The sequence below is a fragment of the Poecilia latipinna genome, unplaced genomic scaffold (genome assembly GCF_001443285.1).
Source record: "Poecilia latipinna isolate Pla-1442-1.1 unplaced genomic scaffold, P_latipinna-1.0 Scaffold282, whole genome shotgun sequence".
NCBI classification, from domain to species: Eukaryota; Metazoa; Chordata; class Actinopteri; order Cyprinodontiformes; family Poeciliidae; genus Poecilia; species Poecilia latipinna.
In genome coordinates, this window is record NW_015112898.1 from 114,940 (window position 1) to 129,822 (window position 14,883).

The 14,883-nt window shown below is 41.4% G+C and overlaps 1 protein-coding gene across 3 annotated transcripts in view; it reads right to left on the minus strand.

Annotated features, from left to right (window-relative positions):
* dnmbp (dynamin binding protein) overlaps window positions 1-14,883 on the minus strand; it is a 72,725-nt gene that overhangs the window by 26,217 nt on the left and 31,625 nt on the right. For 2 of the 3 annotated variants that reach the window (XM_015033914.1, XM_015033913.1), the window contains exons 2-4: window positions 14,211-14,365; window positions 13,684-13,806; window positions 6,760-8,988 (exon numbers count right to left, since the gene is read on the minus strand). In XM_015033914.1, the coding sequence (XP_014889400.1) occupies window positions 6,760-8,988; window positions 13,684-13,806; window positions 14,211-14,355 (2,497 nt within the window). In that variant the 5' untranslated portion in view covers window positions 14,356-14,365. Of the gene's footprint in view, window positions 1-6,759; window positions 8,989-13,506; window positions 13,540-13,683; window positions 13,807-14,210; window positions 14,366-14,883 lie in introns of those variants that run through there. The other variant, XM_015033915.1, reaches the window with a different exon arrangement.

Consider the following 14,883-nt stretch of genomic DNA (forward strand, 5'->3'; position numbering starts at 1 on the left):
TAGCCCAGCAGCCCCTCCCAGCGTCTCTACCAACTTGGACCTGTGTTTCCAACAGAAGTTTGTGTCTGGAGTGTTTCTTTAATAGATTATGGGGACAAAACACTTGGCAGCATGAACAATTTTGCATATTTTCTTTGCTTTTCTGTTTCTGTTATCCTCAGCAGCTCATTTATCCAACCCTTACCTTTGACTTAATCTCTGCAGCTCGACTTTGCCCTACAAGTCAGCGCGAGACAATCATTTACAGACAAATGTATCCATAAGATTTTTCTTGAAATACACATTTGGGGCTGTAATCCAACTCTGTCTGGGCAGAGGGAAGTAGAAAACTACCAAAATAACAATTTAAACAGCATGTAATATAATCAGGGAGAGGCAATTAGTGCAGAGAGGAGGTTTTTGAGAGCACACAGCCTGATTAAGACGGTGAAAAAGTAGCTGCTGGCACGTACAATGAGCTATTGTTGGAGACTGTCCCTACTTTCAGAGAGACACAATCTTTTAGTGTGAGAAAAACTCGATCCTATTCATAAGGGTAGAGTATATAATACAACCTGCCCCCTCCCTCCACTTTCACTCTGGCTGAAAGAGGTGAGAATAGAAAGAACACGCTTAAAAGACAGATAAATTCACACCAACGCTCATAAACATATGCGTTTAGTGTCAATTAGTAATGAAACCAAACGGCCTTAAATATAATTAGGTTGCTCCTAAATGAAAACGAGTCTTAATCTATCATCGAATATATATACACAATACCACTTTTAAATACTAATAGAACAATTTACAGAATCTAAAGAAGCAAATATAAAATGTAGCAAAAGTGAAGATGCATGCACATATTCAATTTTAAAATGAAATACAGTGTGCTTCAAAACTTTGCAAATCCCTTGATCTTCTTGAACAATATGTCGCAAATATATCGTCATCGCAGTATCAGTGTGTGCAATATTCATATTGCAAAGGCCTGTTCAGAGTGCAGCAATGGTTGGCTAATAGATACCAAGTGTTTTGAACTTCTTAGGTAATAATTAGCTGGAGTCTCAGCAAATGCTCACACCGGATACAAACGACACCACCCAAGATGCTAAAGGTCAGAGTGAAGAGAGCACAGATGAGAAAGAGAGGAAAGAAGAAGAAAAGGGACATACTGCAACTAATATCTCCATTTTTGTGCAATCCTCGAGAAAGAAAACCTTGAGTTTGACATATATGTTAAACTCAAGGCCCAGGGGCTAATTCTAATAAACACCACAGCTTTTTGTGTGGCCCTCAAGAGTCCAGGTGCCAAATTACATCAACCAGTCCTCCCAATGTCCTGAGATTGTTCACGTAAAATCAACAGAGTCCCACATTTTTTCTCACTGATGCAAAACTGCAAATTTTCCACAAAAAAGGTAAAAAGCATGAAAAACATTGGGTTTAACTGACCACTGACTCCCTCCTGTAGGTGGCAGTGTTTTGAACTTTTGCAGCTCTTAGTTCGCCTGTGGTCGATGTGACGATTATCGTCGGACATAAACGTAAATATTGCAAAACTCCTTTAAAATTTTTGCAAACCAGCTAACTCCACAAAATGTATTGCAAAAAAGAATCGCAGAGGGACTGAACAAAGTGAAAAGACGTTTAATTTTAAGAAGACAGCTGTTTATTAATATCTTAACAGTTTGTTAATCGGTTTTATCGATGCATTCTGGCCCTTTAAGAACATTCATGATCTTGATTTGGCCCAAAAGGAAAATGACTTTGACACCGCTGCCCTGCAGTGAAATTATTGATCAACAAGGCAAATTACAAATGATTTTTGTTTGTAACGAAAAATAGAAAACCACTTCACAATTATGCAATACTATTCCATAAAATACATTAACTTTGTCGTGGCAGAATGTGCAAAACTAGATTACCGACAACTGGAAAGCACATTGTTCTCCTTTTAAATGAACCTGCCTAACTATCAGTGTTCAGCATCTCAGCTTTCAGCAGCACAACGAGACCGAAACTCTGTGCTTGTGTTCACCTTTCAGCCGTAGGAATGTCAAACACAACATTCCTTTCATGTGGCTGTGTTTGCTAATACACCTGAGGTTTTTCAGGAGCTGGTCAACACTCATCAGGGGAAAAAAAAAAAAAAAAAAAGCTGTGGCGTGGATAAGGTCAAAAGCTGCAAAAGTGGAAAACTCAGGAGACGAACCTGAAAATGAAACAGAGCTGTAAGCTTGGGAGGAGGATTTTTTACTGTAACTGGTTAACAGAGTTTCAGAGGCGGTGAGAAAGAGAAAGCAACCTGTGGTAAAGCGCAAATGCCCAAAAAACAAATGCAAAGCACTGAAACATCAACAGTAATACAGTCAAAAAGAAGTGAACAGCAATAATACAGAGACGAACTTTCTGCCAATTTAAAAATGCAAACTTTTCCATTCAGTAAACACATTACACCTACAGGTCACATTGATAACATTTTTATTTTTTTTTGGGGGGGGGGTTTGGTTTGGATGGCTTGAGTGAGGAAAAAAGACTTGAAGTTGGTTGTTTTCAGTATCAGTGAGAAACTATTTGCGTGGAGGTATGTCAGTCATTGACTCAGGTTGCTACTTAAAGACTTCAGTAGAAAACAGGAAGGCCATAATGGTGCGTTCACACCAAGCGCGTTTTGAGCGTCAGGCGTGTCTGGTTTAAATTTAAAGTCTACGTGGAAGCGCACTGGAGGCCACTGCAGTGCGTTTCGAGCGTCCAGCGCAGCGCGATTTGAACCGTTTGAACCGTCCATCGTGTCTGACGGACAACAACGGCTGGAGCGATTTTGACGGGTCTGGCGCGCCTCGATGCGCCTCCACGCAGACTTCGAACGTAAACCAGACGCGTGCAGCGCCAGGTGTAGAACAAAATGTCAAGCGTCTGCATTCAAAGTGCACACGCATCAAACTTGAAGCGTCTGCTTTAACTGTTAAACTGCCTTTAACATGAGGTAAAGGCAGTTTAACAGTTGACGCACATAACGCGTTTGGTGTGAACGCACCATAAGAGTGCAGCAAAGACTGATTGCTTTATCCTTTTGAGCTTTCAAATTCGGTCTCTGCTAGATGTGGAAACATTAGCAGCCTTGTGAAAACATCAAAGTTAAGGTGGTGGATTGTCTCTAGAAATAGAAAAAATATTTCAAATTCTGTTAATTATTCTTCATAAATACAAATCAGCTAAATTTTGTTTTGAAGGCCACAACTTGAGTTCTCTGCACAGTCTTTGTTACAAAGTGTTATCTAATCTAAAATCATATTTTGAAATGTGACTAGAAGTAGTTCTGAGTTGTTTCCCGGTTGTGATGATAAAGTTGGGTATTAAATTTATAGTTCCTTTTTGAAGTGGTGATGCAAATTATTCGTCTCCATGGACTTGATGAAATATCACACTCTGCTACCTCACAGACTCATAATTTGACTTTTTGAGTAACGAACCACTCATTTCAAATGAAGCAAATTCCACTTTTATTTTGACCGTTGCGAGCTGTTCACACTTAGAAAGAAGTCAAAACAGCTTAACAGTCGGTCCCTCCCCTTGTGCCTGTTCTCCTTCTCACTCAGTGGCGTAGCCATCATTCTCATTAAGCAACTGGTCAATTGATTCGATTAGTTTGTGAACATTCAACTCTAGACATCAGGGGGAAAAATAGGTACCTTTGACAAGATATGAACAGTTTGTAAGCATAATGTGACTTTTTATCCGCCAACGACGCAGGACATAGATTCTAAGACACAGTTTGACTGTTCAAATATTTATTTTCTTTGTCAAACAAAAACTGTAGAATTAAGCTTCACAGAGACTAGTCAAACCTAGACTGAATTATTTAGCACCAATTAGAGATTCCTTAAAACAGTTTGAAATCTGTTAAATCTTTATTTATTGAAACAAAAAGATTAATTGTTTTCCAGAAAATTGGCTAATTATCTAAAATCTCATTCTTGTGAACCCAGCGTTGTGTTATCCTCTCATCTTGTCAGCTGGACGCATCGGCAACAAAACTTTGATGTCCCCATATACGTGGTTGTAAACAATTCAAATGAAAACTCCTGACAGTTTGACCTACAAACTAAATATCACCAACAACACAACTATTTTGTTTGGCAGATGTGTCGATTTCATTCAAATATAGTTTGCTAAACTGAGTAAAATGATGGCATATGTTAAAAATGAATTTTACATTTCCCTGCTCTTTGTGAACAAAGCTGTTATATTTCAAACTACAACAATCAAACTCAAAGTGTGGCACCGTTTTCAGGCCGTTTGAGGACTTTGAACTGCAGGGAGCTCTGCAGGCAGGGCCCAGCGTTTAAGTTACTCTCTGCTCTGTAACAATAAGCTTCCATTGTGTCTCAGACGTCAGAAACACACCCAGCCGAGGCACGGACAAACACTCCCACTGAAAGTGAATTTGTGCCGAGGTATTTTGGACGCAGTGTAACAAGTTTCCCCAACAAAGATCCAGTGAGGATTGTTGATGCGTACACATCTGTGATCACGAAAAATAAAATAAAGCAAAGTCTGTGTCTCTGCCGCAATGCAGGTCCTAAGCTTTTGTGCCTCACTTTTATAATTAACATTTCAAACACTTCACAAATCGCAGATCCCGACAAAATCTTTACCACATTTCCACATCAAGCAGGAAATGTAAAAGAAGACAGGAGACTTCATGTATGTAGAAAAGGGTGTACAGATTTCTGTAGAGACATAAATGATTGGAATCTGTGGTACGTGGATGACTGATCCTTCAAGGCACCTGTAGCTACGTGACCAGTTCAAACATTTTTTATTAATCCCAGCATTGGTGAGCAAGCCTGGGAAAACAGAAATACTGTTTTCTAATCCAAGTTGTTTCCTTGCTACTACAGCAAATAAAATAAAACTTTGTTGTTGGGATGTAAATAATACACAAAAGAAGCTGAAATTCTACATTTTCCACGTGAAAACCAAAACAATTCAGTTTAGACCAGAGATCTGCAGCCTTTCCTGTCCAAAGAACCATTTTGTCCAGGCAAATAAAACTATTAGAGATGCAAATGCTGCAGTGCATTTTGAAAAATTACAACTTACCATTTCTGCAAAATATCTAGCACCATGGGGAATCTGTTGTCATTTTTAGAGCATCACCATTTTATTTCTATTTTTAGGTTTTAAAAGAAACATAAAACATTAAAACTTGTTGATATTTCTGGAAAATTATGTTTAAAAAAAAAAAAAAACTAATTTGACAAGAAAACTTGATTTAAAAAAACTGCTGTTGATTTTAGTGCCACTTTGTTGTGGAAATTTAATCCAATTATTCCACAAAACAAATTTAGAGACTCCTACAACCTGCATTTGGTCCCTGTGAGACACACATTTTCCTTCAAAACTAAAGGTTTATTATCCCTTCCCCCTAATAACTGTGTATTGTAAACAACAGACGGGTCTGGGGGGATTTTTAGGGCACAAATAGCATTTTTGTGCCTGTGTTTGTGTCAGAGAGATTTGGGAAAACGGCTCAAAGAGGAAACCTGGTCTCATTTTCAGATTCTTTCTATATTACGTTTTTACTTCAGTATCTGTGACCTGCAGGCAGCAGTGAGGAAAAACCGTGGAGAAAAATCTCTTTTCATTTTCAGCCAAACATTTCTTCTGCTGCTTAAATGACCAACGGAGTAAATCCCATTCTGTCAAATGAAAACCACAGAGATAAATTACACATGCAGAGTGTGATTTTGGACACGTTTTGCAGGAAACAGCAGCTTTGGGCGGATTGTTAAAATCTGGCTGCTTTTCACATCAGTTCAGAGGAATGTTCTTTCTAAGTCGTTCTCATTGTGTAGAAGAGAAGAATAAAACTAAGAATAAAGAATAAAATAAAGTGCTGTGTTATCACACTTGTCAGCTAATTTAGTTTAAAATCTGTGACATGATCGCTGATAAGTCATTGGTTTAATCAAGTGTCACGTTGTAGACCTGAGTGAAGTTGCCCCTCTCCTTTAAATCAAACTAAATTGGTGTCAAACGTTTGTGCAGCAAAAATTTTCATTTGTGCCGCTATAATTTTAAAGACATAAAGTAATGTTCCTAGAGGTCATCAAAGGTCAACCAGCCTCCCCACCTTCTTCAAATCAGCCAAATTGGTGTCAATCAACTCGACTACGTTTGTGTTGGTTTGTGCTGCTTTGGTTTAGAAGATATTAATCAGTGTTTAAAGCTCATTTTGATTTTGGTTGGCCTTTTGTCCTTTAAACTTTCATTACTATCTTCAAGGCCAAAGCAGCACAAACAAAACCTTCTGCAACACAAACGTGGCACAAACGTTTGACACCAATTTTGTCTGATTTGAAGAAGGTGCGAAGGGGCGGCAACTTACCTCAGGTCACCATGTAGTAGAACTGTAAAACAAAAATCCCATGGAAACATCATTTAAAATTGCACAAAAAACTCAAGTCTCATCGTGTTCAAAGAGTCAAATCGCAATGGGATTTGGTTCTGGCCACAAAATAATAAAAATAATAAAAATGTCATGAACGTATGGGACGCTAGAGATTACATCTGGTGCTATCAAGATGAATTTCATTAGAAGTTCAGATTTCTGTTGCTTTGTGCTGGGAACCGTCAGCCAGATCTGGCAACCCTGAGTTCACCATTCTGTTTGCTAATCAATAGTTTTCTGTAACAGACGCATGTGTGATTTACTTTAGGTGAGTAAACAGGTCCTGATGTTTCTGTGACTCTTAAACCAAAGTTCGGCCTTACCTTGTAGATGCTGCTGCTCCAAGGCCAGGGTCTCCAGCGTGTAGTTGCAGAACTCCAGATTCTCTAAGGTCTGCATGCGCGCTGTCTCCTCCTCCTCCTCCTCCTCCTCCAACATCGCCCTCAGCTCCTCCGCAGTCCGAGCATATTCCTCCATCGCCTGCTCCACTTCCTGAAGCCGCAGCAGCACTTGGTACTGTTCCTCCTCCTCCCTCTGCCTCTCAGTTTCTGCCTCCGTCTCGCTGTTCAGGTCTGGGTCTGCGTCCTGCAGGGTTTCGTGTTCATGGGTGGCCGTGGGGTCGCCTAACTCAGTGTGAACCTCAACGGCGTCGTTGGTGGTGGTGGTTTTTTCAAGGTTGCAGAAGCTGGGGCTGTTTGTTCGCTCCGTGCCGGCTGGAGAAGAGGCGTTTTGTCTTGGTGAGCGAGCAGGGGGCCGCGGAGCAGGACGAGTTGGTCTGTACACGGCGGGGGGCGGCGGGCGCTGGACTCGAGGGCGAGGAGGCGGTGGGCGAAGGGTTCTGCGTCTCTCCAGCGAGGAGTTGTTGGAGTGCGAAAGGTTGGAGACGGGGGAATGCGCGGAGCCTCGGATGATGTCGTTTTCGCTGCTGAAGCCCAGGATGGAAAAGTGCCGGGAAACGTGGGATTGCTGGTTCAGGTCAGCCGAGGGCGAAGCGTCCCTAAATGCAGCAGAGCTCACATTGGTGTCGCTGTAAGAAGAGGTCAAGCTTTTCTCAAACTCAAAAAGCTGCTGGGACAGCTTGGCTTCTAGGTCACTGGCTGAAGTTGCCAGAGCTTCCAAGGTGATGGATGTTAGGAGTGTCCCGTTAGGGCCTCGTGTTTTATTTTGATAATGAGACACAGCACTATGCGTCATGTCAGCATCACTCATACTGGCATGGCGAGTGAGTCTTTGTTGTTTATTACCTTCTGTGATGGTATTTAATGTGTGGGAAAGACTGTGCGATCCGTTATTGGTGGTGGAAATTTCTGCTGGTGGTCTTTGGAGATGCGTCTTGTCTTTTGACCAACCAGGCGCACAGTTATTAAGGCTCTGAGTTCGTTTAGGTTGTAGTGGTTGACGGTTTTTGTTGGTATAGTTGGGCTGGTTTCCATTGGACTTTGGGCTAGCCTGAAGCCCAGAGCGGTGTGGAGGTAGGCTCGGCCGAGGAGGTAGTCTGGGCCTCGCTGGAGGAGTAGATCTGGGTCTCTCAGGTGGCCTGTTAGGTGGGGGGGCAGGTCTATGCGGCTGCGACTCAGGTCTTCTGTTCATTTCATTCTGCTCTACGGTTCCAGCTTGAGCCGTAGCTCTGCTATGGTCATGCATTAAGCTTTGTTCTTGGGTCTTCTCAAAGTAGTCCAAGTCCCAGACGGTGTGGTCCTCATACACCCTCGATTCAGGCACATGTTCAGACCCATTGGGACTTATGTGGTTGGAGTTTTCGTCATCGTCTTTCTCTTCTTCAGCATGTTTCTCCTCTGCAGTTTTCTGCTCATTTCCTTCCATTTTGACGAAACGATGAGGAAAGATTCCCCTCTGCCCTCGCAGTTCCCCCTCCAGCCAACCGTCTTCCAAAGTGCTCACAATGCGAATGCGATCTCCCACGTTGAAGTCCAACTCGCCGGACTCTATGGCCCGAAACTCATACAGCGCAACTCCATAGAGACCGTCCTCCTCTTCCTCCTCCTCATGCTCTTCCTCTATGATAGCTTCCTGCTGTTGTTCTTCTTCTTGATCTAGAAAAACCTCCCCTTCTTCCATGACTTCCTCTTCAGTCCCCTCTCCAGCATCATAAGCATCCTTGTAGATTAAGTCCTGACTGTCTTCATTTAAATACTGGCCGTCATCCGGGACTTGAGGAGACCGTAGAGGGCCCAGGAGCTCAACAAAGCCCTCTGGGAATATTCCCCTTTGGCCCTCTAGCTCCCCCTGAAACCAGCCAGGCTCAGGAAGTCCTGTGATGATGATCAAGTCGCCTTCGCGGAAGTCCAGCTCTTCGTTGAGCTGTGCATGGAGGCTCATAAGAGCCCGGGCCTGGCCCAGAGCGTAGGGTGGGAGCTCCAGAGCCTGCGCCTGAGCTGAGCGCTCAGACAGCTGCCTCGATCGACCCGAGAGGTGCAGCTCCTTCACACATGACACGGGGAAGAGACCACGGCGACCCCAAGCATTACTGCCTCGTTGCCAGGAACCCCCGAGGTTCACGGACCCTCCCGTCTCTCCCACTACCACATCACCTGGAGAAACACAGAGAGGAGAGGGAACTCAGTGAATATCAATGCAAATGAGTTTATATGTCCTCCATATTTTAATGTCTCTGTTCCAGAATGCCTTATTCAAACTATTGCATGACCTCCTCTGTATGCCATCAAGTGGATAAATCACCCACTTATTCGAGTCAGGTGTTTGGCATTAGGGAAACACCCAAAACATGCATTGTTTTGCTAGCAGAGCGTTTATGTTGCTTTGGGAGGATTTGCTGGAACAACACAGACTCTCCGATTTGAGAGAGAGGACAAACACAAGAGGACAGTTACCTTGACTTTAATACTGAAGCTCGGTCCAACGTCTTTACCGTTTGTCCTTTGGAGTATAATCTCTCTCAACAATCTGCTTTATGGCTGCGAATTAATATGGACTGCCTGATCTCTGACTATTCCTCTATTGTCTGTTTGATTCTGCCAGGCAGCTGAAATAAACAAATAGCCTCTAGATCTATAAAGTGATTCAAAATTAAACTTAAATTTAACTGAAAAATAGCAGTTGGAAGACTAGCCTATTAGCTTAAACAAATACTGTTACCAAGGCAACCCCTGCTAAACTAAACTTAGCTTCAACTGAAAAATAACGGTAGGAAAGCTCACCAATTAATATCACACAAACACTGTTACAAATTCAAACTTTGCTTAAGTTAAGAGCAAAAACTAGAAACATTTAACAAACAAGTTGCAAAGTGACATTAGCTAAAATTACTGCTGAAATATTCACGTCTCAAAGAGATAATTAGCAATCGTTAACGGATGGTTAGAACCAATCTGTAACACCGACGAAGACAAACATCACTGTAACAGAAGAATAAAAACCCCAAAGCTGCTTAACAAGGTGCCTGACGTAAAAACACTAAGCATTGAATAAAACAAACAGCAGCACGCAGTGGAATTGAATTTTTTGTGAAATAGTTCAGTCAGACTGGATAGATAACATTTATGCACATCAATTTTCAACTTTGTTTTCTGGGAAGCCATTCCAATGCAGTCTTATGTCATTTCTGTATTTATATCCATGTATTTTCCATCACCTCCAAAAAGCTTTCTTGTTTCCTTTATCTGCCTCCTCACCAAAGCCCCTCCGTATGCCTGGGTGATGGAAAATATGCAAATGGCTCCTTTTCAACTGCGGCTTTCTTCATACCCCTCTTTGCATGAGTGACAGTTTTCCTGTTGACGGACTCAATCACCTTACCCAGAGTTACTGTAAACCTCTGTTACTCTAGATGGAAACCCATATTTAGGAGGCATGCAGCTGTGCTGTAGTCTCTTCTTTTATTTTCAGATGATGGATTAGCCAGAGCTTCTCCATAACTTTCTCTCCTGTGTTCATTGGTCTTCATGATACTGTTGGAGCTAATAGAGTATTTCTTTCTTTACATTTTATTGTATGAGATATGCTGAAGATGCAGAAGGAAACACCTTCAGAGCTGACGCCAAACAACAACAAAAAGTCCTTTCTTATTGATTAGTCGACTTTGTTTTGCTTTATTTTAACCAAACTGGCATTTCTCCAGAGGTTTGTGTCAGGATATCAAAGGAATCATCTTTTGTGAGGCATTTTAATAACTTTTAATGGGATGTACTGGGACTGAGGGATTATAAGAATGTTGTTTGGTCAGCAAGAAGTCACAGGGGTCACATTCCAAAGAACGGCGGCTCCACCTCCCATTGTGTCCGGGTCCGAAACTGGAGCACAGCCAGTGGAACCACAGGAAATACAACTGGACCGTTTCCTATGGATCTTCTGATACGGCAAGTGTTTGTTTGTCAATGACTTTTCAACACATGCATGATTTACTACTAGTGACTTTATACGTTTATGCATTTGACTTACAAATAAGGATTTAACAATGCAATTCATATAAAAGCAACAAAGATGGACGACCACTGGTCAGGTTATACCGAAGGTTAACTAAAATAACAAAAACTGAACTGAAGATGACATTTTTGCTAACTGAAATAAATAAAAATGATAATTAATGGGGGAAAACTACAACTAACTGGAACTGCATTGTGAATTTATAAAACTAAAGCAAACTGAAATTATAGATATAATGTCCTTCATTTTTGTGTTTCTGAATCTTGTTTTTAGCCTTTCAAACTGATGTGAAATTCTTTGTTTCCTCACACAAGCAGCTTACGTCAGCTGTCGGCAAACTACGTGACTCCATAATCCTCCTGGCGGCGCTTACGCTAATCCGCAAAAGTTGCGAAAAAACACCCAGACAGTTGTTGTTCAACAGCTGAATAGATTTTTTTGAAAATGGTATCTTCTGTAGATCTTCATTGCCCAATCAATGTAAACATAATCCCAGTAGAATACTTTGACCAATTTGAATTCTGCACCTAAAAATGTACCAAAGTATGAACATTTTTTGGCACGAGTTTCCTTCGTTTTGGGAGATTGGTGATCGGCCGAGATGTGAAGCCGATGTGATCCTTCGATTACGACAAAATCCAGAATGTCGATGAAATGTTCTGCACCGATATGGCAGCTGCAGACGAGCCAAAAAGGCAGAGGAAGACGCGAACTGTCGCTTCTGGTGTAGAAGATACGCGGCTGCAGTGTGCCATTATGGAATAAATGAATCTCTGTTTCGTTCTATAAAGAAAGAGGAAAATAACATTTGGAGGCGTCGTCTCCGAAAAAGACACTTTGCGCTGCGGCTTTCAGTAGAAAAAGACGCCACAGCGAAGCGGAGTCAGCACAAAGAGGAAATGCCACAATGTGTCCTACCTCACTGTTTGATTACTGAAATTATTATTTTACAGTATTTCTAAAAACTACCATAGTTATTTGTAAGAAAACGCTTCTATTTTTACTTCTTAAACAAGTATTTGGGCCTGAAAACAGGTTCTGATCTTTGGTTTCGTTCGTGTATAATAATTGTAAGAAATAAAGCTGACTACTTCCGAGGATTTCGCCTATCACAGGTTATTTATGGATCATAACCACCATAATAAACGAGGGTTCGCTGTATCTACCAACATTTCAGACAGAAAAAAAAAAGATATCAGCCAAAATCGGAATGAGTAAGTCAGGTTTTCTAAAGATCGGCCAGAAAACTCCCCGCTTAAACTAATAAAAACTAAGAAACTAAACACTACTTAACTAATAAAGACTGGCAAATACACTGTAAAAACTAATTAAAACTAACTAAATTAGACAAACAAAAGGTCACAATGAAACTACGTCTGACAGAAGTAAACTGGGTCGTTGAACTTGGTTTTCAAGAGTTTCTTAAAGATATAAACCATGTTTGCAGTATGTAGGTCATTTCTCCATTGTGAAACGACACACAGAGTCTGGTTTGTCCTGAGCGTCGTGTTAGCACTGCTAGCCGACTTTCCTTTGGCAACGGGAGAGACCCGGTCAGCTTATAAGCCTTTTTCAGAGCGTTAAAGTAGATGGGAGTCGTTCTGCTGAGTAAGCTAACATCAGCTACTTCAATTTTATCCAGGTGGTTGAGGTGAAGGCTCAACAAGGAGAGACTGACTGATTAACAATGCGAAGCAACATCAACCTTAAAAATCAGCTGATTGTCGTTTAAAACACTAAAGTTTCTGGCGATTTTGATGGAGCAAGAGAAAGGGATTCAGATTTAATGCAGATAATGTGATGAATGGTTGGCTGGGAAGAGGAGCAGTTCAAGCTTAGATGATATAGTCAAAATAAAAAGATAACTCACAATGAAACTTAATAAATATTTAAATAATTTTAATATTTGCCACTGGCTTTAATTTTGTGTTAGAAATCTAAACATTTAAAAGCACAAAACAACAGTAGGACTGGGAGCTGCTCTACAACGTAAAACAGAGATTTTACTGAAAAGAGACTAACAGCTGGTAACTAGGCCTGTTACAATAACGAATATTGCTGGACGATAAATTGTCCCAGAAGTTATTGCAATAAACAATAATGTTGTTTGGAATCCATTATCAAGTATTATAACTTAAAGGCAAAATAATGCAAGAACACACTCTCAAAGATCAATAAACTTTAAATTAAAATTAATATTTAACTGTGGAACTGGAGGACATTTTAAAAATCTAAAATAAATCAACAAAACATCAAATATAATGAGTAATGGAGTCTCTGTAAACAAAATCGCCCTTCAAAAGAACCAAATCACCAGATTGAAGATTTTTATTAGACAAAAGAAACAAAACAATAAACCATACAAATGGAAATTATTAAGTTTGTTTTAATTTATCATGCGATTAATTGATAAACTGACTTATTGCTTATTGCGACAGGCCTAAATAATCATCAGAAAGAAAAATCAGAACGAACAAGTCGGCCTCTGATCGCCATCTAGTGGACAGTTTGGTGAATTAACAATTAAAACCATTTCCAACCTTCCTTCAAATCTTTTCTAGGTGACTCAATAAAAGCCAGGTAAGGATAAATCAGTAAAGTCTAAATGTGAAGAGAAAGATTTAAGCACAGGACAAAAAAAGAAAAGCAGAAATCAACTAATTTACCTGAACTCTCGGACATCAACAAGAAGCGTTAAACTGAGAAAACAACAGCTGTTAATGTAAACAGTGACACTGTGTGAAAAACAGGCTTTAATGTACATCAGATGAGATGTGGAGGGATCTCTAAATGCTTTTTCATTCAGTTAAACGTGTTTGTGAGAGAGTGAAACGCAGCAGTACCTCTCTTTAAGGGCAGAGCGCCGGACTGAGCTGAGCTGAAGTCATTGATGCAAACATAGAGTCTGTCTCCTGGCTTGGTGCCGGGAATCGTTACCTCTTCCACAAACGTGCTGGGGAACTGACCTGGAGACAGGAGGAGGAGGAGGAGGAGGAGGAGGAGGAGGAGGAGGAAGAGGAGGAAGAGGAGGAAGAGGAGGAGGACAATGCAGCAGAATGATTTCAGTCAATACATAGAAAACATGAAGAATAGTTTCTGAAGAGCAACATGATGATACATTTACACAAGGAGGAAGGACGAGAGGGAGGAGGAAAGGCAGAAAAGAGAGAAGGAAGGAAAAAAGGAGGGAGGTATAAGGAAAGGAACCTAGCAAGCAAGAAAGGAAGGATGGAAGAAAAGGAAGAGGAAGGGAGGTGAAAAGGAAGGATAGAGGAAAGAAGGAAGGAGAAAAGCAAGCAAGCAGGAAAGGAAGGAAAGAAGAAAACAAGGAAGGAAGGAACAATATCGATAAAACCCGTTGAAAACTTACCCGTGACGCCATCTTTGTTGCCAAGCAACCAGAACTCATCCACTACGCCCAGCACCTCGATGACATCACCGGGGAAAAGCGGGAGCTCCTCCGAGACGCTGGGGAGGAACTCAAAGACGGCGCGCACCACCGAGCCCGCTTCCATCCCTCATTACCTGGAGAGAGAGAGAAGGGGAAAGAGAGAGAGGGGGAGAGAGAGAGAGGGGGGGAAAGAGAGAGAGGGGGAGAGAGAGGGGCAAAGAGGGAGAGAGAGAGAGAGAGGGGGAGAAAGAGAGAGGAGGGGAGAGGGAGAGGGGGGGAGAGAGGGGCAAAGAGGGAGAGAGAGAGAGGGGGAGAAAGAGAGAGAGAGAGAGATACTGTTGTTACTCTGTTTAAAACTAAAATATGCAGCACAAAATGAAGCATCCAAAGCAGCAGTTCATCCAACCACTGCTTTAAGGTCCTCACTATGCGAACCAACAAACGCCTCAGAGAGGAAAAGCTTTTGAGAACGAGCACCGAGCGAGAGGAGCAACAAGAGCGTGAGAAACCTGGGACAGATAAAAGAAAGAAAAGAAAAGCTCAAGCTAAGACGACTGAATTACATTCCTCAACGCTTCTTGTTCCTGATTCATGAAGTTTCAAATCTGTGCATTTATAGCCCTAAAGTTAAATCCTCTAAAATGAATTAGTT